The sequence below is a fragment of the Oncorhynchus mykiss genome, chromosome 26 (assembly GCF_013265735.2).
Source record: "Oncorhynchus mykiss isolate Arlee chromosome 26, USDA_OmykA_1.1, whole genome shotgun sequence".
NCBI classification, from domain to species: domain Eukaryota; kingdom Metazoa; phylum Chordata; class Actinopteri; order Salmoniformes; family Salmonidae; genus Oncorhynchus; species Oncorhynchus mykiss.
This window is the reverse complement of record NC_048590.1, coordinates 471,974-497,767: the sequence shown is the minus strand read 5'-3', so window position 1 is coordinate 497,767 and position 25,794 is coordinate 471,974. Positions and strand designations below refer to the sequence as shown.

Sequence of the window (25,794 nt, the reverse complement as noted above, 5' to 3'; positions counted from 1 at the left end):
TTTGATGATGTTAAAGTGTAGCAGGTTGGTTCTATGTCTTTGCAGTGTGTCGTCCTCCGCTGTTTGCATACAGTATGAAACAGTTTTAAACATCCGTTTTTATTAAGCTCCGGTACAGCCGGAAGATGATTGCTCTGAGACAGGGTCCTCGTCCATAATGGCACCCTTTTCCCTATGGTACCTGGTCTAAAGTAGTGCACTACACGAGAATAGGGTGCCATTTGTGTCACAGCTTAATCTAGTGAACTGAATAGGAGCTTAATGTATTTCTCTGTCAGTTTTCTCTTGATGTAAGCTCACCTAATTATCTTAGAGCAGATGAGTCTTAGGGTGCGCCCCGAATGGCTCCCTATTCCCTATATAGTGTACTACTTTAGACCAGAGCACTATGGCACCCTATTCCCTATATAGTGCACTACTTTAGACCAGAGCCCTATGGCACCCTATTCCCTATATAGTGCACTACTTTAGACCAGAGCCCTATGGGACCCTATTCCCTACATATAATGCACTACTTTAGACCAGAGCCCTATGGGACCCTATTCCCTACATATAATGCACTACTTTAGACCAGAGCCCTATGGCACCCTATTCCCTATATAGTGCACTACTTTAGACCAGAGCCCTATGGGACCCTATTCCCTACATATAATGCACTACTTTAGACCAGAGCACTAAGGGGAATATACTGTACACTGCGTAGGGAATAGGGTGCTATTTTGGTTGCTGAAGTCAGAACACTAGTCTTCTGTTTGTCTGATTGATGGAAGTCCTTCACTGGCTGCTGTTAGTCTTATTAAAGGGGACCAATATGCCTGGACATATTGTTGTAGTAAGTGTCAAGATAATACAAATAGTATTCAGAAATATTGTTTTCCAGTGTTCGGCTCATTTGAAATCCATTTACCTGGTGTTTATCTGTGTTTATAATGGTGATATAGCATGGCTCATTTGAAATCCATTTACCTGGTGTTTATCTGTGTTTATAATGGTGATATAGCATGGCTCATTTGAAATCCATTTACCTGGTGTTTATCTGTGTTTATAATGGTGATATAGCATGGCTCATTTGAAATCCATTTACCTGGTGTTTATCTGTGTTTATAATGGTGATATAGCATGGCTCATTTGAAATCCATTTACCTGGTGTTTATCTGTGTTTATAATGGTGATATAGCATGGCTCATTTGAAATCCATTTACCTGGTGTTTATCTGTGTTTATAATGGTGATATAGCATGGCTCATTTGAAATCCATTTACCTGGTGTTTATCTGTGTTTATAATGGTGATATAGCATGGCTCATTTGAAATCCATTTACCTGGTGTTTATCTGTGTTTATAATGGTGATATAGCATGGCTCATTTGAAATCCATTTACCTGGTGTTTATCTGTGTTTATAATGGTGATATAGCATGGCTCATTTGAAATCCATTTACCTGGTGTTTATCTGTTATAACACAGTGTATAGTGATAGCGTAGCATGATAACAGTAGTGGGTATATAACATGGTATTTGAACAGGTTATCAATAGAACTGACTGTCCTCTCCTCCTCCTCCCTCCAGTCTCCGCTGGCCCAGAGTGGTCGTCTATCAGAGTCTCTGAGGAAGTCTCAGCTGTGGTCAGGTGTAGTGGGGGTGACCCTGGTGGAGGGACAGGACCTGCCAGAGGACGGACCTGGAGAGCTGTTTGTTCGATTCAGACTGGGGGAGCAGAGATACAAGAGCAGGGTAGGAGTTGCACACATATGGACACACACACTCATACACACACACACACACACACACACACACACACACACACACACATATGGACACACACACGGACACACATATGGACACACACATATGGACACACACACACACACACACACTCATACACACACACACACTCATACACACACACACACACACACACACACACACGCACACATATGGACACACACACTCACACACACACACACGCACACACACTCTCTCTCTCTCTCTCTCTCTCTCTCTCTCTCTCTCTCTCTCTCTCTCTCTCTCTCTCTCTACACACACACATAAACACACACACTCATAAACACACACACACACACACTCATACACACTCATACACATACACACTCATACACACACACACACCCTCATACACACACACACACTCTCCCTCCACCTCTAAGTCCTCTCTCCCCTCCTGTCTTCAGAACCAGCCCAAGAAGGCCAACCCCCAGTGGAGGGAGAGGTTTGACTTCAACCGGTTCCCGGAGGGTCCTGGGGTCCTGGAGATAGAGGTCTGGAACAAAGAGGGACGCAAATATGAGGAGTGTTACGGCATGTGAGTTATAACATGGTCATTCTGGATCTCTGTAGTTACAACATGGTCATTCTGGATCCCTTTAGTTACAACATGGTCATTCTGGATCTCTGTAGTTACAACATGGTTATTCTGGATCCCTTTAGTTACAACATGGTCATTCTGGATCCCTTTAGTTACAACATGGTCATTCTGGATCCCTTTAGTTACAACATGGTCATTCTGGATCCCTTTAGTTACAACATGGTCATTCTGGATCCCTTTAGTTACAACATGGTCATTCTGGATCCCTTTAGTTACAACATGGGTCATTCTGGATCCCTTTAGTTACAACATGGGTCATTCTGGATCCCTTTAGTTACAACATGGTCATTCTGGATCTCTGTAGTTACAACATGGTTATTCTGGATCCCTTTAGTTAAAACATGGGTCATTCTGGATCCCTTTAGTTAGAACATGGGTCATTCTGGATCCCTTTAGTTACAACTTGGGTCATTCTGGATCCCTTTAGGTACAGCATGGTCATTCTGGATCCCTTTAGTTAGAACATGGGTCATTCTGGATCCCTTTAGTTACAACTTGGGTCATTCTGGATCCCTTTAGGTACAGCATGGTCATTCTGGATCCCTTTAGTTACAACATGGCTCATTCTGGATCTCTGTAGAATCATTGTGATGTCAAATGAATGATACCACTGATTTGTCTGTTTTTCAACCCTCAACTTTATAGTGTCTTTTCCTTGCAAATGCATAAGACAAACCTTTCCTCCTTGTTTGAACCAAACCATACGGCCTCATATTGTTGATGTGTGTGTTCTGTCTCTGTGTGTTCTGTCTCTGTGTGTTCTGTCTCTCTGTGTCCTGTCTCTGTGTGTCTCTGTGTCCTGTCACTGTGTGTCTCTGTGTCCTGTCTCTGTGTGTCTCTGTGTCTCCTCTCTCTGTGTCTCCTCTCTCTGTGTGTCCTGTCTATGTGTGTCCTGTTTCTGTGTGTCCTGTCTCTGTGTGTCCTGTCTCTGTGTGTCCTGTCTCTGTGTGTCTCTGTGTGTCCTGTCTCTGTGTGTCTCTGTGTGTCCTGTCTCTGTGTGTCCTGTCTCTGTGTGTCCTGTCTCTGTGTGTCCTGTCTCTGTGTGTCCTGTCTCTGTGTGTCCTGTCTCTGTGTCCTGTCTCTGTGTGTCCTGTCTCTGTGTGTCCTGTCTCTGTGTGTCTCTGTGTGTCCTGTCTCTGTGTGTCTCTGTGTGTCCTGTCTCTGTGTGTCCTGTCTCTGTGTGTCCTGTCTCTGTGTGTCCTGTCTCTGTGTGTCTCTCTGTGTCCTGTCTCTGTGTGTCCTGTCTGTGTGTTCTGTCTCTGTGTCCTGTCTCTGTGTGTCTCTGTGTGTCCTGTCTCTGTGTGTCACTGTGTGTCTTGTCTCTGTGTGTCTCTGTGTGTCCTGTCTCTGTGTGTCTCTGTGTGTCCTGTCGCTGTTTGTCCTGTCGCTGTTTGTCCTGTCGCTGTGTGTCCTGTCTCTGTGTGTCCTGTCTCTGTGTGTTCTGTCTCTGTGTCCTGTCTCTCTGTGTCCTGTCTCTGTGTGTATCGTCTCTGTGTGTTCTGTCTCTGTGTGTATCAGGTGTGAGGTGGACCTGTCCAGTGTTCTACCCAACCAGTCTCAGCTGTTCACGCGGGTTCTGAAAGAGGGAAAAGGTTGTGTGGTCTTCCTGATCACTCTGAGCACGTGTAGTGGCGTCTCCATCTCCGACATGTGTGCCCCGCCCCTCGAGGAGCCTCAGGAGAGAGAGAAAACTCTGGAGAAATACGTCAGTACTGTCATATAATACTAATATACCTCCTCTGTTATAGAGACGTCAGTAGTGTTGTTTTACAGGGTCAGTCCTGTCTGTAATGTGTTGTTTTACAGGGCCAGTCCTGTCTGTAATGTGTTGTTTTACAGGGTCAGTCCTGTCTGTAATGTGTTGTTTTACAGGGTCAGTCCTGTCTGTAATGTGTTGTTTTACAGGGTCAGTCCTGTCTGTAATGTTGTTTTACAGCGTCAGTCCTGTCTGTAATGTTGTTTTACAGGGTCAGTCCTGTCTGTAATGTGTTGTTTCACAAGGTCAGTCCTGTCTGTATTGTTGTTTTACAGGGTCAGTCCTGTCTGTAATGTGTTGTTTTACAGGGCCAGTCCTGTTAGTTAACAGACTCTATTTCTGATGTTGTTCCCCTCTCAGAGTTTCAAAAGTTCCTTCAGGAACCTCCGGGATGTTGGTTTCCTTCAAGTTAAGATTATCAAGGCTACTGATCTGTTGGCAGCTGATTTAAATGGTATGAAGCACTTCACTCTGAACTTCTTCATTTCACTGTAGAACTAGATATATCCTTTAGTGTTGCACTATATTTTACCACAAAAGCTACTGTATATAGACACTAACTCTGGCTGTGTGTGTGGTTGGGTGGGTGTCTGTTGCAGGGAAGAGTGATCCGTTCTGTGTTTTGGAGTTGGGGAACGACAGACTGCAGACTCACACCATCTATAAAACCCTCAACCCCAACTGGAACAAAGTCTTCACCTTGTCAGTCACACACCAGCTCTGCTTGTTACAATCTTAGTTATCCTTTAAACATGGGGTTTAACGTGGTGTTACACATCTTTCATTTTAAAGATGTTCTATTGTATTCCAATATTTCTCACACCAGTCGATGGTCAGTTGCCATATACACCACACATCTAATCCCAGGTTAATATTCTAGTCGATGGTCAGTTGCCATATAAACCCCACATCTAATCCCAGGTTAATATTCCAGTCGATGGTCAATTGCCATATAAACCACACATCTAATCCCAGGTTAATATTTCAGTCGATGGTCAGTTGCCATATAAACCCCACATCTAATCCCAGGTTAATATTCCAGTCGATGGTCAATTGCCATATAAACCACACATCTAATCCCAGGTTAATATTCCAGTCGATGGTCAGTTGCCATATAAACCACACATCTAATCCCAGGTTAATATTCCAGTCGATGGTCAATTGCCATATAAACCACACATCTAATCCCAGGTTAATATTCCAGTCGATGGTCAGTTGCCATATAAACCACACATCTAATCCCAGGTTAATATTCCAGTCGATGGTCAGTTGCCATATAAACCCCACATCTAATCCCAGGTTAATATTTCAGTCGATGGTCAGTTGCCATATAAACCACACATCTAATCCCAGGTTAATATTCCAGTCGATGGTCAATTGCCATATAAACCACACATCTAATCCCAGGTTAATATTCCAGTCGATGGTCAGTTGCCGTATAAACCCCACATCTAATCCCAGGTTAATATTCCAGTCGATGGTCAATTGCCATATAAACCACACATCTAATCCCAGGTTAATATTTCAGTCGATGGTCAGTTGCCATATAAACCCCACATCTAATCCCAGGTTAATATTTCAGTCGATGGTCAATTGCCATTTAAACCACACATCTAATCCCAGGTTAATATTCCAGTCGATGGTCAGTTGCCATATAAACCACACATCTAATCCCAGGTTAATATTCCAGTCGATGGTCAATTGCCATATAAACCACACATCTAATCCCAGGTTACTATATCAGTCAATGGTCAGTTGCCATATAAACGCCACATCTAATCCCAGGTTAATATTCCAGTCGATGGTCAATTGCCATATAAACCACACATCTAATCCCAGGTTACTATATCAGTCAATGGTCAGTTGCCATATAAACGCCACATCTAATCCCAGGTTAATATTCCAGTCGATGGTCAGTTGCCATATAAACCCCACATCTAATCCCAGGTTAATATTCTAGTCGATGGTCAGTTGCCATATAAACCACACATCTAATCCCAGGTTAATATTCCAGTCGATGGTCAGTTGCCATATAAACCACACATCTAATCCCAGGTTAATATTCCAGTCGATGGTCAGTTGCCATATAAACCACACATCTAATCCCAGGTTAATATTCCAGTCGATGGTCAATTGCCATATAAACCACACATCTAATCCCAGGTTACTATATCAGTCAATGGTCAGTTGCCATATAAACCTCACATCTAATCCCAGGTTAATATTCCAGTCGATGGTCAGTTGCCATATAAACCCCACATCTAATCCCAGGTTAATATTCTAGTCGATGGTCAGTTGCCATATAAACCACACATCTAATCCCAGGTTAATATTCCAGTCGATGGTCAGTTGCCATATAAACCACACATCTAATCCCTGGTTGATATTCCAGTCGATGGTCAGTTGCCATATAAACCACACATCTAATCCCAGGTTAATATTCCAGTCGATGGTCAGTTGCCATATAAACCCCACATCTAATCCCAGGTTAATTTTCCAGTCGATGGTCAGTTGCCATATAAACCACACATCTAATCCCAGGTTAATATTCCAGTCGATGGTCAATTGCCATATAAACCACACATCTAATCCCAGGTTACTATATCAGTCAATGGTCAGTTGCCATATAAACCCAACATCTAATCCCAGGTTAATATTCCAGTCGATGGTCAGTTGCCATATAAACTACACATCTAATCCCAGGTTAATATTCTAGTCGATGGTCAGTTGCCATATAAACCACACATCTAATCCCAGGTTAATATTCCAGTCGATGGTCAGTTGCTATATAAACCACACATCTAATCCCTGGTTAATATTCCAGTCGATGGTCAGTTGCCATATAAACCACACATCTAATCCCAGGTTAATATTCCAGTCGATGGTCAGTTGCCATATAAACCCCACATCTAATCCCAGGTTAATTTTCCAGTCGATGGTCAGTTGCCATATAAACCACACATCTAATCCCAGGTTAATATTCCAGTCGATGGTCAATTGCCATATAAACCACACATCTAATCCCAGGTTACTATATCAGTCAATGGTCAGTTGCTATATAAACCCCACATCTAATCCCAGGTTAATATTCCAGTCGATGGTCAGTTGCCATATAAACTACACATCTAATCCCAGGTTAATATTCCAGTCGATGGTCAGTTGCCATATAAACCACACATCTAATCCCAGGTTAATATTCCAGTCGATGGTCAGTTGCCATATAAACCACACATCTAATCCCAGGTTATTAGTCCAGTCGATGGTCAGTTGCCATATAAACCCCACATCTAATCCCAGGTTAATATTCCAGTCGATGGTCAGTTGCCATATAAACCACACATCTAATCCCAGGTTAATATTCCAGTCGATGGTCAATTGCCATATAAACCACACATCTAATCCCAGGTTACTATATCAGTCAATGGTCAGTTGCCATATAAACCTCACATCTAATCCCAGGTTAATATTCCAGTCGATGGTCAGTTGCCATATAAACCACACATCTAATCCCAGGTTAATATTTCAGTCGATGGTCAGTTGCCATATAAACCCCACATCTAATCCCAGGTTAATATTCTAGTCGATGGTCAGTTGCCATATAAACCACACATCTAATCCCAGGTTAATATTCCAGTCGATGGTCAATTGCCATATAAACCACACATCTAATCCCAGGTTACTATATCAGTCAATGGTCAATTGCCATATAAACCCCACATCTAATCCCAGGTTAATATTCCAGTCAATGGTCAGTTGCCATATAAACCACACATCTAATCCCAGGTTAATATTCCAGTCGATGGTCAGTTGCCATATAAACCCCACATCTAATCCCAGGTTAATATTCCAGTCGATGGTCAGTTGCCATATAAACCACACATCTAATCCCAGGTTAATATTCCAGTCGATGGTCAGTTGCCATATAAACCCCACATCTAATCCCAGGTTAATATTCCAGTCGATGGTCAGTTGCCATATAAACCACACATCTAATCCCAGGTTAATATTCCAGTCGATGGTCAATTGCCATATAAACCACACATCTAATCCCAATGTTACTATATCAGTCAATGGTCAGTTGCCATATAAACCTCACATCTAATCCCAGGTTAATATTCCAGTCGATGGTCAATTGCCATATAAACCACACATCTAATCCCAGGTTAATATTTCAGTCGATGGTCAGTTGCCATATAAACCCCACATCTAATCCCAGGTTAATATTCTAGTCGATGGTCAGTTGCCATATAAACCACACATCTAATCCCAGGTTAATATTCCAGTCGATGGTCAGTTGCCATATAAACCCCACATCTAATCCCAGGTTAATATTCCAGTCGATGGTCAGTTGCCATATGAACCACACATCTAATCCCAGGTTAATATTCCAGTCGATGGTCAATTGCCATATAAACCACACATCTAATCCCAGGTTACTATATCAGTCAATGGTCAGTTGCCATATAAACCTCACATCTAATCCCAGGTTAATATTCCAGTCGATGGTCAGTTGCCATATAAACCACACATCTAATCCCAGGTTAATATTCCAGTCGATGGTCAATTGCCATATAAACCACACATCTAATCCCAGGTTACTATATCAGTCAATGGTCAATTGCCATATAAACCCCACATCTAATCCCAGGTTAATATTCCAGTCGATGGTCAGTTGCCATATAAACCACACATCTAATCCCAGGTTAATATTCCAGTCGATGGTCAGTTGCCATATAAACCACACATCTAATCCCAGGTTAATATTCCAGTCGATGGTCAGTTGCCATATAAACCACACATCTAATCCCAGGTTAATATTCCAGTCGATGGTCAGTTGCCATATAAACCCCACATCTAATCCCAGGTTAATATTCCAGTCGATGGTCAGTTGCCATATAAACCACACATCTAATCCCAGGTTAATATTCCAGTCGATGGTCAATTGCCATATAAACCACACATCTAATCCCAGGTTACTATATCAGTCAATGGTCAGTTGCCATATAAACCTCACATCTAATCCCAGGTTAATATTCCAGTCGATGGTCAATTGCCATATAAACCACACATCTAATCCCAGGTTAATATTTCAGTCGATGGTCAGTTGCCATATAAACCCCACATCTAATCCCAGGTTAATATTCTAGTCGATGGTCAGTTGCCATATAAACCACACATCTAATCCCAGGTTAATATTCCAGTCGATGGTCAATTGCCATATAAACCACACATCTAATCCCAGGTTACTATATCAGTCAATGGTCAGTTGCCATATAAACCTCACATCTAATCCCAGGTTAATATTCCAGTCGATGGTCAATTGCCATATAAACCACACATCTAATCCCAGGTTAATATTTCAGTCGATGGTCAGTTGCCATATAAACCCCACATCTAATCCCAGGTTAATATTCTAGTCGATGGTCAGTTGCCATATAAACCACACATCTAATCCCAGGTTAATATTCCAGTCGATGGTCAATTGCCATATAAACCACACATCTAATCCCAGGTTACTATATCAGTCAATGGTCAATTGCCATATAAACCCCACATCTAATCCCAGGTTAATATTCCAGTCGATGGTCAGTTGCCATATAAACCACACATCTAATCCCAGGTTAATATTCCAGTCGATGGTCAGTTGCCATATAAACCCCACATCTAATCCCAGGTTAATATTCCAGTCGATGGTCAGTTGCCATATAAACCACACATCTAATCCCAGGTTAATATTCCAGTCGATGGTCAGTTGCCATATAAACCCCACATCTAATCCCAGGTTAATATTCCAGTCGATGGTCAGTTGCCATATAAACCACACATCTAATCCCAGGTTAATATTCCAGTCGATGGTCAATTGCCATATAAACCACACATCTAATCCCAATGTTACTATATCAGTCAATGGTCAGTTGCCATATAAACCTCACATCTAATCCCAGGTTAATATTCCAGTCGATGGTCAATTGCCATATAAACCACACATCTAATCCCAGGTTAATATTTCAGTCGATGGTCAGTTGCCATATAAACCCCACATCTAATCCCAGGTTAATATTCTAGTCGATGGTCAGTTGCCATATAAACCACACATCTAATCCCAGGTTAATATTCCAGTCGATGGTCAGTTGCCATATAAACCACACATCTAATCCCTGGTTAATATTCCAGTCGATGGTCAGTTGCCATATAAACCACACATCTAATCCCAGGTTAATATTCCAGTCGATGGTCAATTGCCATATAAACCACACATCTAATCCCAGGTTACTATATCAGTCGATGGTCAGTTGCCATTTAAACCTCACATCTAATCCCAGGTTAATATTCCAGTCGATGGTCAGTTGCCATATAAACCACACATCTAATCCCAGGTTAATATTCCAGTCGATGGTCAATTGCCATATAAACCACACATCTAATCCCAGGTTACTATATCAGTCAATGGTCAATTGCCATATAAACCCCACATCTAATCCCAGGTTAATATTCCAGTCGATGGTCAGTTGCCATATAAACCACACATCTAATCCCAGGTTAATATTCCAGTCGATGGTCAGTTGCCATATAAACCACACATCTAATCCCAGGTTAATATTCCAGTCGATGGTCAGTTGCCATATAAACCACACATCTAATCCCAGGTTAATATTCCAGTCGATGGTCAGTTGCCATATAAACCCCACATCTAATCCCAGGTTAATATTCCAGTCGATGGTCAGTTGCCATATGAACCACACATCTAATCCCAGGTTAATATTCCAGTCGATGGTCAATTGCCATATAAACCACACATCTAATCCCAGGTTACTATATCAGTCAATGGTCAGTTGCCATATAAACCTCACATCTAATCCCAGGTTAATATTCCAGTCGATGGTCAATTGCCATATAAACCACACATCTAATCCCAGGTTAATATTTCAGTCGATGGTCAGTTGCCATATAAACCCCACATCTAATCCCAGGTTAATATTCTAGTCGATGGTCAGTTGCCATATAAACCACACATCTAATCCCAGGTTAATATTCCAGTCGATGGTCAATTGCCATATAAACCACACATCTAATCCCAGGTTACTATATCAGTCAATGGTCAATTGCCATATAAACCCCACATCTAATCCCAGGTTAATATTCCAGTCGATGGTCAGTTGCCATATAAACCACACATCTAATCCCAGGTTAATATTCCAGTCGATGGTCAATTGCCATATAAACCACACATCTAATCCCAGGTTAATATTTCAGTCGATGGTCAGTTGCCATATAAACCCCACATCTAATCCCAGGTTAATATTCCAGTCGATGGTCAATTGCCATATAAACCACACATCTAATCCCAGGTTAATATTCCAGTCGATGGTCAGTTGCCATATAAACCACACATCTAATCCCAGGTTAATATTCCAGTCGATGGTCAATTGCCATATAAACCACACATCTAATCCCAGGTTAATATTCCAGTCGATGGTCAGTTGCCATATAAACCACACATCTAATCCCAGGTTAATATTCCAGTCGATGGTCAGTTGCCATATAAACCCCACATCTAATCCCAGGTTAATATTTCAGTCGATGGTCAGTTGCCATATAAACCCCACATCTAATCCCAGGTTAATATTCCAGTCGATGGTCAGTTGCCATATAAACCACACATCTAATCCCAGGTTAATATTCCAGTCGATGGTCAATTGCCATATAAACCACACATCTAATCCCAGGTTACTATATCAGTCAATGGTCAATTGCCATATAAACCCCACATCTAATCCCAGGTTAATATTCCAGTCGATGGTCAGTTGCCATATAAACCACACATCTAATCCCAGGTTAATATTCCAGTCGATGGTCAATTGCCATATAAACCACACATCTAATCCCAGGTTAATATTTCAGTCGATGGTCAGTTGCCATATAAACCCCACATCTAATCCCAGGTTAATATTCCAGTCGATGGTCAATTGCCATATAAACCACACATCTAATCCCAGGTTAATATTCCAGTCGATGGTCAGTTGCCATATAAACCACACATCTAATCCCAGGTTAATATTCCAGTCGATGGTCAATTGCCATATAAACCACACATCTAATCCCAGGTTAATATTCCAGTCGATGGTCAGTTGCCATATAAACCACACATCTAATCCCAGGTTAATATTCCAGTCGATGGTCAGTTGCCATATAAACCCCACATCTAATCCCAGGTTAATATTTCAGTCGATGGTCAGTTGCCATATAAACCCCACATCTAATCCCAGGTTAATATTCCAGTCGATGGTCAGTTGCCATATAAACCACACATCTAATCCCAGGTTAATATTCCAGTCGATGGTCAATTGCCATATAAACCACACATCTAATCCCAGGTTACTATATCAGTCAATGGTCAGTTGCCATATAAACCTCACATCTAATCCCAGGTTAATATTCCAGTCGATGGTCAATTGCCATATAAACCACACATCTAATCCCAGGTTAATATTTCAGTCGATGGTCAGTTGCCATATAAACCCCACATCTAATCCCAGGTTAATATTCTAGTCGATGGTCAGTTGCCATATAAACCACACATCTAATCCCAGGTTAATATTCCAGTCGATGGTCAATTGCCATATAAACCACACATCTAATCCCAGGTTACTATATCAGTCAATGGTCAATTGCCATATAAACCCCACATCTAATCCCAGGTTAATATTCCAGTCGATGGTCAGTTGCCATATAAACCACACATCTAATCCCAGGTTAATATTCCAGTCGATGGTCAATTGCCATATAAACCACACATCTAATCCCAGGTTAATATTTCAGTCGATGGTCAGTTGCCATATAAACCCCACATCTAATCCCAGGTTAATATTCCAGTCAATGGTCAATTGCCATATAAACCACACATCTAATCCCAGGTTAATATTCCAGTCGATGGTCAGTTGCCATATAAACCACACATCTAATCCCAGGTTAATATTCCAGTCGATGGTCAGTTGCCATATAAACCCCACATCTAATCCCAGGTTAATATTTCAGTCGATGGTCAGTTGCCATATAAACCACACATCTAATCCCAGGTTAATATTCCAGTCTATGGTCAATTGCCATATAAACCACACATCTAATCCCAGGTTAATATTCCAGTCGATGGTCAGTTGCCGTATAAACCCCACATCTAATCCCAGGTTAATATTCCAGTCGATGGTCAATTGCCATATAAACCACACATCTAATCCCAGGTTAATATTTCAGTCGATGGTCAGTTGCCATATAAACCCCACATCTAATCCCAGGTTAATATTCCAGTCGATGGTCAGTTGCCATATAAACTACACATCTAATCCCAGGTTAATATTCCAGTCGATGGTCAGTTGCCATATAAACCACACATCTAATCCCAGGTTAATATTCCAGTCGATGGTCAGTTGCCATATAAACCACACATCTAATCCCAGGTTAATATTCCAGTCGATGGTCAGTTGCCATATAAACCCCACATCTAATCCCAGGTTAATATTCCAGTCGATGGTCAGTTGCCATATAAACCACACATCTAATCCCAGGTTAATATTCCAGTCGATGGTCAATTGCCATATAAACCACACATCTAATCCCAGGTTACTATATCAGTCAATGGTCAGTTGCCATATAAACCTCACATCTAATCCCAGGTTAATATTCCAGTCGATGGTCAGTTGCCATATAAACCACACATCTAATCCCAGGTTAATATTTCAGTCGATGGTCAGTTGCCATATAAACCCCACATCTAATCCCAGGTTAATATTCTAGTCGATGGTCAGTTGCCATATAAACCACACATCTAATCTCAGGTTAATATTCCAGTCGATGGTCAATTGCCATATAAACCACACATCTAATCCCAGGTTACTATATCAGTCAATGGTCAATTGCCATATAAACCCCACATCTAATCCCAGGTTAATATTCCAGTCGATGGTCAGTTGCCATATAAACCACACATCTAATCCCAGGTTAATATTCCAATCGATGGTCAGTTGCCATATAAACCACACATCTAATCCCAGGTTAATATTCCAGTCGATGGTCAGTTGCCATATAAACCACACATCTAATCCCAGGTTAATATTCCAGTCGATGGTCAGTTGCCATATAAACCCCACATCTAATCCCAGGTTAATATTCCAGTCGATGGTCAGTTGCCATATAAACCACACATCTAATCCCAGGTTAATATTCCAGTCGATGGTCAATTGCCATATAAACCACACATCTAATCCCAGGTTACTATATCAGTCAATGGTCAGTTGCCATATAAACCTCACATCTAATCCCAGGTTAATATTCCAGTCGATGGTCAGTTGCCATATAAACCACACATCTAATCCCAGGTTAATATTTCAGTCGATGGTCAGTTGCCATATAAACCCCACATCTAATCCCAGGTTAATATTCTAGTCGATGGTCAGTTGCCATATAAACCACACATCTAATCCCAGGTTAATATTCCAGTCGATGGTCAGTTGCCATATAAACCACACATCTAATCCCAGGTTAATATTCCAGTCGATGGTCAATTGCCATATAAACCACACATCTAATCCCAGGTTACTATATCAGTCAATGGTCAGTTGCCATATAAACCCCACATCTAATCCCAGGTTAATATTTCAGTCGATGGTCAGTTGCCATATAAACCCCACATCTAATCCCAGGTTAATATTCTAGTCGATGGTCAGTTGCCATATAAACCACACATCTAATCCCAGGTTAATATTCCAGTCGATGGTCAATTGCCATATAAACCACACATCTAATCCCAGGTTAATATTCTAGTCGATGGTCAGTTACCATATAAACCACACATCTAATCCCAGGTTAATATTCCAGTCGATGGTCAGTTGCCATATAAACCACACATCTAATCCCAGGTTAATATTCCAGTCGATGGTCAGTTGCCATATAAACCACACATCTAATCCCAGGTTAATATTCTTGTCGATGGTCAGTTACCATATAAACCACACATCTAATCCCAGGTTAATATTCCAGTCGATGGTCAATTGCCATATAAACCACACATCTAATCCCAGGTTAATATTCCAGTCGATGGTCAATTGCCATGTAAACCACACATCTAATCCCAGGTTAATATGCCAGTCGATGGTCAATTGCCATATAAACCACCCATCTAATCCCAGGTTAATATTTCAGTGGTTGTTTCTGCTGTATTTATATCCATGTGTGTGTGTTGTCCAGCCCAGTAAAAGACATCCATGATATTCTGGAGCTGACCATCTTTGATGAGGATGGAGACAAAGCACCTGACTTCCTGGGCAAAGTGGCCATTCCTCTGCTTTCTGTAAGTAGCAACGTGGCCATTCCTCTGCTTTCTGTAAGTAGCAACGTGGCCATTCCTCTGCTTTCTGTAAGTAGCAACGTGGCCATTCCTCTGCTTTCTGTAAGTAGCAACGTGGCCATTCCTCTGCTTTCTGTAAGTAGCAACGTGGCCATTCCTCTGCTTTCTGTAAGTAGCAACGTGGCCATTCCTCTGCTTTCTGTAAGTAGCAACGTGGCCATTCCTCTGCTTTCTGTAAGTAGCAACGTGGCCATTCCTCTGCTTTCTGTGAGTAGCAACGTGGCCATTCCTCTGCTTTCTGTAAGTAGCAACGTGGCCATTCCTCTGCTTTCTGTAAGTAGCAACGTGGCCATTCCTCTGCTTTCTGTAAGTAGCAACGTGGCCATTCCTCTGCTTTCTGTGAGTAGCAACGTGGCCATTCCTCTGCTTTCTGTAAGTAGCAACGTGGCCATTCCTCTGCTTTCTGTGAGTAGCAACGTGGCCATTCCTCTGCTTTCTGTGAGTAGCAACGTGGCCATTCCTCTGCTTTCTGTAAGTAGCAACGTGGCCATTCCTCTGCTTTCTGTAAGTAGCAACGTGGCCATTCCTCTGCTTTCTGTGAGTAGCAACGTGGCCATTCCTCTGCTTTCTGTGAGTAGCAACGTGGCCATTCCTCTGCTTTCTGTAAGTAGCAACGTGGCCATTCCTCTGCTTTCTGTAAGTAGCAACGTGGCCATTCCTCTGCTTTCTGTAAGTAGCAACGTGGCCATTCCTCTGCTTTCTGTAAGTAGCAACGTGGCCATTCCTCTGCTTTCTGTAAGTAGCAACGTGGCCATTCCTCTGCTTTCTGTGAGTAGCAACGTGGCCATTCCTCTGCTTTCTGTAAGTAGCAACGTGGCCATTCCTCTGCTTTCTGTGAGTAGCAACGTGGCCTTTCCTCTGCTTTCTGTGAGTAGCAACGTGGCCATTCCTCTGCTTTCTGTAAGTAGCAACGTGGCCATTCCTCTGCTTTCTGTAAGTAGCAACGTGGCCATTCCTCTGCTTTCTGTGAGTAGCAACGTGGCCATTCCTCTGCTTTCTGTAAGTAGCAACGTGGCCATTCCTCTGCTTTCTGTAAGTAGCAACGTGGCCATTCCTCTGCTTTCTGTAAGTAGCAACGTGGCCATTCCTCTGCTTTCTGTGAGTAGCAACGTGGCCATTCCTCTGCTTTCTGTGAGTAGCAACGTGGCCATTCCTCTGCTTTCTGTGAGTAGCATAGTGGCCATTCCTCTGCTTTCTTTAAGTTATAAAGTGGCCATTCCTCTGCTTTCTGTGAGTAGAAAAGTGGCCATTCCTCTGCTTTCTGTGAGTAGAAAAGTGGCCATTCCTCTGCTTTCTGTAAGTAGCATAGTGGCCATTCCTCTGCTTTCTGTGAGTAGCAAAGTGGCCATTCCTCTGCTTTCTGTGAGTAGAAAAGTGGCCATTCCTCTGCTTTCTGTGAGTAGAAAAGTGGCCATTCCTCTGCTTTCTGTGAGTAGAAAAGTGGCCATTCCTCTGCTTTCTGTGAGTAGAAAAGTGGCCATTCCTCTGCTTTCTGTAAGTAGCATAGTGGCCATTCCTCTGCTTTCTGTGAGTAGCAAAGTGGCCATTCCTCTGCTTTTTGTAAGTAACATAGTGGCCATTCCTCTGCTTTCTGTGAGTAGCAACGTGGCCATTCCTCTGCTTTCTGTGAGTAGCAACGTGGCCATTCCTCTGCTTTCTGTAAGTAGCAACGTGGCCATTCCTCTGCTTTCTGTGAGTAGCAACGTGGCCATTCCTCTGCTTTCTGTGAGTAGCAACGTGGCCATTCCTCTGCTTTCTGTAAGTAGCAACGTGGCCATTCCTCTGCTTTCTGTAAGTAGCAACGTGGCCATTCCTCTGCTTTCTGTGAGTAGCAACGTGGCCATTCCTCTGCTTTCTGTAAGTAGCAACGTGGCCATTCCTCTGCTTTCTGTGAGTAGCAACTTGGCCATTCCTCTGCTTTCTGTGAGTAGCAACGTGGCCATTCCTCTGCTTTCTGTAAGTAGCAACGTGGCCATTCCTCTGCTTTCTGTAAGTAGCAACGTGGCCATTCCTCTGCTTTCTGTGAGTAGCAACGTGGCCATTCCTCTGCTTTCTGTAAGTAGCAAAGTGGCCATTCCTCTGCTTTCTGTAAGTAGCAAAGTGGCCATTCCTCTGCTTTCTGTGAGTAGCATAGTGGCCATTCCTCTGCTTTCTTTAAGTTATAAAGTGGCCATTCCTCTGCTTTCTGTGAGTAGAAAAGTGGCCATTCCTCTGCTTTCTGTGAGTAGAAAAGTGGCCATTCCTCTGCTTTCTGTAAGTAGCATAGTGGCCATTCCTCTGCTTTCTGTGAGTAGCAAAGTGGCCATTCCTCTGCTTTCTGTGAGTAGAAAAGTGGCCATTCCTCTGCTTTCTGTGAGTAGAAAAGTGGCCATTCCTCTGCTTTCTGTGAGTAGAAAAGTGGCCATTCCTCTGCTTTCTGTGAGTAGAAAAGTGGCCATTCCTCTGCTTTCTGTAAGTAGCATAGTGGCCATTCCTCTTCTTTCTGTGAGTAGCAAAGTGGCCATTCCTCTGCTTTTTGTAAGTAACATAGTGGCCATTCCTCTGCTTTCTGTGATTAGCAAAGTGGCCATTCCTCTGCTTTCTGTAAGTAGCAAAGTGGCCATTCCTCTGCTTTCTGTAAGTAGCAAAGTGGCCATTCCTCTGCTTTCTGTAAGTAGCATAGAGGCAATTCCTCTGCTTTCTGTGAGTAGCAAAGTGGCCATTCCTCTGCTTTCTGTGAGTAGCATAGTGGCCATTCCTCTACTCTCTGTGAGTAGCATAGTGACCATTCCTCTACTCTCTGTGAGTAACATAGTGACCATTACTCTACTCTCTGTGAGTAACATAATATCCATTCCTCTACTCTCTTTGAGTAACATAGTGGCCATTCCTCTACTCTCTGTGAGTAACATAGTGACCACTCCTCTACTCTCTGTGAATAATATAGTGACCATTCCTCCAGTCTCTGAGTAACATAGTGGCCATTCCTCTACTCTCTGTGAGTAACATAGTGACCACTCCTCTACTCTCTGTGAATAATATGGTGACCATTCCTCCAGTCTCTGTGAGTACCATAGTGACCATTCCTCTACTCTCTGTGAGTACCATAGTGACCATTCCTCCAGTCTCTGTGAGTAGCATAGTGACCACTCCTCTACTCTCTGTGAGTAGCAGATTGACCACTCCTCTACTCTCTGTGAGTAGCATAGTGACCATTCCTCCAGTCTCTGGGAGTAACATAGTGACCACCCCTCTACTCTCTGTGAGTAACATAGTGGCCACTCCTCTACTCTCTGTGAGTAACATAGTGACCACTCCTCCAGTCTCTGTGAGTAACATAGTGACTACTCCTCTACTCTCTGTGAGTAACATAGTGACCACTCCTCTACTCTCTGTGAGTAGCAGATTGACCACTCCTCTACTCTCTGTGAGAAACATAGTGACCATTCCTTCAGTCTCTGTGAGTACCATAGTGACCACTCCTCTACTCTCTGTGAGTAACATAGTGACCATTCCTCCAGTCTCTGTGTGTACCATAGTGACCACTCCTCTACTCTCTGTGAGTAACATAGTAACCATTCCTCTACTCTCTGTGAGTACCATAGTGACCACTCCTCTACTCTCTGAGAGTAACATAGTGACCATTCCTCAAGTCTCTGTGAGTACCATAGTGACCACTCCTCTACTCTCTGTGAGTAACATAGTAACCATTCCTCTACTCTCTGTGAGTATCATAGTGACCACTCCTCTACTCTCTGTGAGTACCATAGTGACCACACCTCTACTCTCTGTGAGTAACATAGTGACCACTCCTCTACTCTCTGAGAGTAACATAGTGACCACTCCTCTACTCTCTGTGAGTACCATAGTGACCATTCCTCCAGTCTCTGTGAGTACCATAGTGACCATTCCTCCAGTCTCTGTGAGTAGCATAGTGACCATTCCTCCAGTCTCTGTGAGTAGCAGAGTGACCACTCCTCTACTCTCTGTGAGTAGCAGAGTGACCACTCCTCTACTCTCTGAGAGTAACATAGTGACCACTCCTCTACTCTCTGAGAGTAACATAGTGACCACTCCTCTACTCTCTGTGAGTACCATAGTGACCATTCCTCCAGTCTCTGTGAGTACCATAGTGACCATTCCTCCAGTCTCTGTGAGTAGCAGAGTGACCACTCCTCTACTCTCTGTGAGTAGCAGAGTGACCACTCCTCTACTCTCTGTGAGTACCATAGTGACCATTCCTCCAGTCTCTGTGAGTAGCAGAGTGACCACTCCTCTACTCTCTGTGAGTAGCAGAGTGACCACTCTTCTACTCTCTGTGAGCAGTGTAAATCCTCTGACATATTACACCGATATGTATTGTCATTAGATGAATGGGAGTTCAAGTCAAGAGGGCCTTACAGTCCAGTCTCTGGGAGTTCAAGTCAACAGGGCCTTACAGTCCAGTCTCTGGGAGTCCAAGTCAAGAGGGCCTTACAGTCCAGTCTCTGGGAGTCCAAGTCAACAGGGCCTTACAGTCCAGTCTCTGGGAGTCCAAGTCAACAGGGCCTTACAGTCCAGTCTCTGGGAGTCCAAGTCAAGAGGGCCTTATACTACAGTCCAGTCTCTGTGAGTTCAAGTCAAGAGGGCCTTATACAGTCCAGTCTCTGTGAGTTCAAGTCAAGAGGGCCTTACAGTCCAGTCTCTGTGAGTTCAAGTCAACAGGGCCTTACAGTCCAGTCTCTGTGAGTTCAAGTCAAGAGGGCCTTACAGTCCAGTCTCTGTGAGTTCAGGTTAAGAGGGCCTACAGTCCAGTCTCTGGGAGTAACATAGTGACCACTCCTCCAGTCTCTGTGAGTAACATAGTGACCATTCCTCCAGTCTCTGTGAGTCCAAGTCAAAAGGGCCTTACAGTCCAGTCTCTGGGAGTTCAAGTCAACAGGGCCTTACAGTCCAGTCTCTGGGAGTCCATGTCAAGAGGGCCTTACAGTCCAGTCTCTGTGAGTTAAAGTCAAGAGGGCCTTACACTCCAGTCTCTGTGAGTTCAAGTCAAGAGGGCCTACAGTCCAGTCTCTGTGAGTTCAAGTAAAGAGGGCCTTACAGTCCAGTCTCTGTGAGTTCAAGTCAAGAGGGCCTTACAGTCCAGTCTCTGGGAGTCCAAGTCAAGTTTTATTTTATTTATTTATTTATTTTTTCAAGATAGTATAGCAGTTCAGACGTCTTTTGTCCTCATCTTGTCGTGTCCCGTATATAAATATTTTTATATATATTTTTATATAACTTTTTTAACATACATTTTTTAAATTTTCCATCAACTCATCTTCAAAACACTCTCCTGCAACCCGCCTCACCAATTTATATTTATAAAAAAGTAGTATTTACCTCAGATCTGTAATCCTCCAAGAAGCTAGCCAGAAACTCCAAGAAGCTAGCCAGAAACTAGCCAGAAGCTAGCCAGGAGCTAGCCAGAAGCTAATCCAGAAGCTAATCTGAAGCTAGTTCAGAAGCTAGTTCAGAAGCTAGTTAGCTTCTTTACTGGCAAATCGTTAGTATTCAGCTAACCACGGTTTGTGGTCATCAGCTATCCTTTAGCTCGAAAATCTATCGTCAGTTTTGTACGGCGCAGCGCGGCTCGGAACGGAACATACCGGACCAATTTTTCTTTCCATGTCCATGGATTTCAACCGCTAACTCAGGACATTCATACCTGGATCTCACAGCTAGCTAGCTGCTATCCGTGTGACTATCGGCTTTCGTCGATTCCGGAGCAAACATCAATTATTCCGGAGCTAGCCAGCTCCGTCAATCACTCCTGAGTTCCATCAATCACTCCTGGGCTGCAATCACCTATCCGGACCCATTTTACTGCCTACGCGGAGCCCCACCGGGCCTTCACAACTGGACTGCCGACGTTATCTACCCTGTAACGGTTTTGACTTGAGGTTATTATTTATAGGGGTGCCAGGTAGGTTGTGCCTACCAGAGAAAACATTGGTTTCTCCTTTTAGTTTGGGAGGGAATGAGTCCCATCTGGTCCGTCAAGTCTACACCAATACAAAGGACTTATGTAAACGTCAGGAGGGAAATCAACTTTTCATAAACCCTTAAAACATTGAAAAGAACTTCAAAAACAACTGTATTCTTTTGCGTGGGTTGTATTAGCAACATCAATGGATTACACACACATAATAATATAACACAATGAGTTCTGGTTCCTCCAGAAATGTCCTGTACCTCGGGCCTAAAAAGAGTCCAGCCCGGTAAAGGAGTTCAGTGAACTCAAGTGACTTTTGTCACGCAATGTTTGTCCGTTCATTCCGTGTAGCGTAAACCCAGTATTAAATCATACAATCAATATAACAATTTTACCACAGAACTTTAAAGCGTATCAGCTCTTACTAAGTCCTCAACTACATCTAACTACATAAATCATCACCGTATACATCATATCAAAACAAATGAAATACCGTATACAAAAAGGTGGTAGTCAGTCGGTCAGTCAGACAATCCAATCCGCCAATAGATCTCCAGCGGAGAAAGGCCACGAAGAACGGAGAGGTGTAGTCCACGGACGCAAAGAGTGGATCCGATCCTGGGTAAACTCTCAGGCTACAAAACACACGTTTAACGGCAACAAAACAAACCGAATAGAGAAGCTTCGGAACTGAGGGTTGAACACATCCTCAGTCACGTCTCCATCACAACCCCCCTTTTGCGCAGCTGATGCTGGCTATTTAATTGGGAATTAAAGGGAAAGCACCCTATTGGAAGGAGAAGCACTGAGACGGTTCAGAATAATTCAGGGCCGTCACAACCCGAAGGAGTTATCCGGCTGGCTCCTCCGTCGCGACGTTACCTGAACGCCCATCTGCGGCCTGCTAACCGTTAGCTGTCTTATCGGCTGCTATCTGAATAGACAATCGGACAATTTATTTATTTATTTGTATTATTTTTATTATTATTATGTTTTCTTCTTGGGCCTCTATAACTATATCTATTGTTTTTATTTTTGTTGTTGTTGTGTGATTTGGATTAATCCCCTCTACCACACGGAACCCCACTAATCTACTGACGGAACGCAAGAGGTGGCTAATAACAGACCTCCATCCTATGCTAGCTTGCTACCGATGGCCTGGCTAGCTGTCTAAATCGCCGTGACCCCCAACCAACCTCTCCACTCACCGGACCCTTTTGATCACTCGACTAAGCATGCCTCTCCTTAATGTCAATATGCCTTGTCCATTGCTGTTCTGGTTAGTGTTTATTGGCTTATTTCACTGTAGAGCCTCTAGTCCTGCTCACTATACCTTATCCAACCTATTAGTTCCACCACCCACACATGCAATGACATCTCCTGGTTTCAATTATGTTTCTAGAGACAATATCTCTCACTTCATCACTCAATACCTAGGTTTACCTCCACTGTATTCACATCCTACCATACCTTTGTCTGTACATTATACCTTGATGCTATTTTATCGCCCCCAGAAACCTCCTTTTACTCTCTGTTCCAGACGACCAATTCTTATTGCTTTTAGCCGCACCCTTATTCTACTCCTCCTATGTTCCTCTGGCGATGTAGAGGTGAATCCAGGCCCTGCAGTGCCTAGCTCCACTCCTATTCCCCAGGCGCTCTCTTTTGACGACTTCTGTAACCATAATAGCCTTGGTTTCATGCATGTTAACATTAGAAGCCTCCTCCCTAAGTTTGTTCTATTCACTGCTTTAGCACACTCTGCCAACCCGGATATTCTAGCTGTGTCTGAATCCTGGCTTAGGAAGACCACCAAAAATTCAGAAATTTTAATTCCAAACTACAAAATGTTCAGACAAGCTAGAACTGCCAAAGGGGGCGGTGTTGCGATCTACTGCAAAGATAGCCTGCAGAGTTCTGTCCTACTATCCAGGTCTGTACCCAAACAATTTGAACTTCTACTTTTAAAAATCCACCTCTCTAAAAACAAGTCTCTCACCGTTGCCGCCTGCTATAGACCACCCTCTGCCCCCAGCTGTGCTCTGGACACCATATGTGAACTGATTGCCCCCCATCTATCTTCAGAGCTCGTGCTGCTAGGCGACCTAAACTGGAACATGCCTAACACCCCAGCCATCCTACAATCTAAACTTGATGCCCTCAATCTCACACAAATGATCAATGAACCTACCAGGTACCTCCCCAAAGCCTTAAACACGGGCACCCTCATAGATATCATCCTAACCAACTTGCCCTCTAAATACACCTCTTGCTGTCTTCAACCAAGATCTCAGCGATCACTGCCTCATTGCCTGCATCCGTAATGGGTCAGCGGTCAAACGACCTCCACTCCATTCATCACTGTAAAACGCTCCCTGAAACACTTCAGCGAGCAGGCCTTTCTAATCGACCTGACCGGGGTATCCTGGAAGGATATTGATCTCATCCCGTCAGTAGAGGATGCCTGGATATTTAAAAAAAAATGCCTTCCTAACCATCTTAAATAAACATGCCCCATTCAAGAAATTTAGAACCAGGAACAGATATAGCCCTTGGTTCTCCCCAGACCTGACTGCCCTTAACCAACACAAAAACATCCTATGGCGTTCTGCATTAGCATCGAACAGCCCCCGTGATATGCAGCTGTTCAGGGAAGCTAGAAACCATTATACACAGGCAGTTAGAAAAGCCAAGGCTAGCTTTTTCAAGCAGAAATTTGCTTCCTGCAACACTAACTCAAAAGAGTTCTGGGACACTGTAAAGTCCGTGGAGAATAAGAACACCCCCTCCCAGCTGCCCACTGCACTGAAGATAGGAAACACTGTCACCACTGATAAATCCACCATAATTGAGAATTTCAATAAGCATTTTTCTACGGCTGGCCATGCTTTCCACCTGGCTACTCCTACCCCGGTCAACAGCACTGCACCCCCCACAGCAACTCGCCCAAGCCTTCCCCATTTCTCCTTCTCCCAAATCCATTCAGCTGATGTTCTGAAAGAGCTGCAAAATCTGGACCCCTACAAATCAGCCGGGCTAGACAATCTGGAAATTATCTGCCGAAATTGTTGCCACCCCTATTACTAGCCTGTTCAACCTCTCTTTCGTGTCGTCTGAGATTCCCAAAGATTGGAAAGCAGCTGCGGTCATCCCCCTCTTCAAAGGGGGGGACACTCTTGACCCAAACTGCTACAGACCTATATCTATCCTACCATGCCTTTCTAAGGTCTTCGAAAGCCAAGTCAACAAACAGATTACCGACCATTTCGAATCTCACCATACCTTCTCTGCTATGCAATCTGGTTTCAGAGCTGGTCATGGGTGCACCTCAGCCACGCTCAAGGTCCTAAACGATATCTTAACCGCCATCGATAAGAAACATTACTGTGCAGCCGTATTCATTGATCTGGCCAAGGCTTTCGACTCTGTCAATCACCACATCCTCATCAGCAGACTCGACAGCCTTGGTTTCTCAAATGATTGCCTCGCCTGGTTCACCAACTACTTCTCTGATAGAGTTCAGTGTGTCAAATCGGAGGGTCTGCTGTCCGGACTTCTGGCAGTCTCTATGGGGGTGCCACAGGGTTCAATTCTTGGACCGACTCTCTTCTCTGTATACATCAATGAGGTCGCTCTTGCTGCTGGTGAGTCTCTGATCCACCTCTACGCAGACGACACCATTCTGTATACTTCTGGCCCTTCTTTGGACACTGTGTTAACAACCCTCCAGGCAAGCTTCAATGCCATACAACTCTCCTTCCGTGGCCTCCAATTGCTCTTAAATACAAGTAAAACTAAATGCATGCTCTTCAACCGATCGCTACCTGCACCTACCCGCCTGTCCAACATCACTACTCTGGACGGCTCTGACTTAGAATACGTGGACAACTACAAATACTTAGGTGTCTGGTTAGACTGTAAACTCTCCTTCCAGACCCATATCAAACATTATTTTTATTTCTACTTTGCACATTCTTCCATTGCAAATCTACCATTTCAGTGTTTTACTTGCTATATTGTATTTACTTTGCCACCATGGCCTTTTTTTTGCCTTTACCTCCCTTCTCACCTCATTTGCTCACATCGTATATAGACTTGTTTATACTGTATTATTGACTGTCTGTTTGTTTTACTCCATGTGTAACTCTGTGTCGTTGTATGTGTGGAACTGCTTTGCTTTATCTTGGCCAGGTCGCAGTTGTAAATGAGAACTTGTTCTCAACTTGCCTACCTGGTTAAATAAAGGTGAAATAAATAAAATAAAAAAAAGAGGGCCTTACAGTCCAGTCATGTCTTCACCCTCGGTTTTCCAGTAATCCACTG

The 25,794-nt window shown here is 43.3% G+C and overlaps 1 protein-coding gene across 3 annotated transcripts in view; it reads left to right on the top strand.

Moving 5' to 3' along the window:
* The window catches only part of LOC110508814 (multiple C2 and transmembrane domain-containing protein 2), a 113,019-nt gene that overhangs the window by 63,878 nt on the left and 23,347 nt on the right, over positions 1-25,794 (top strand). For all 3 annotated transcript variants that reach the window (XM_036963660.1, XM_036963659.1, XM_036963661.1), the window contains 6 exons: positions 1,566-1,730; positions 2,189-2,319; positions 3,901-4,087; positions 4,499-4,592; positions 4,738-4,840; positions 15,380-15,482. In XM_036963660.1, the coding sequence (XP_036819555.1) occupies positions 1,566-1,730; positions 2,189-2,319; positions 3,901-4,087; positions 4,499-4,592; positions 4,738-4,840; positions 15,380-15,482 (783 nt within the window). The remainder of the gene's footprint in view (positions 1-1,565; positions 1,731-2,188; positions 2,320-3,900; positions 4,088-4,498; positions 4,593-4,737; positions 4,841-15,379; positions 15,483-25,794) is intronic.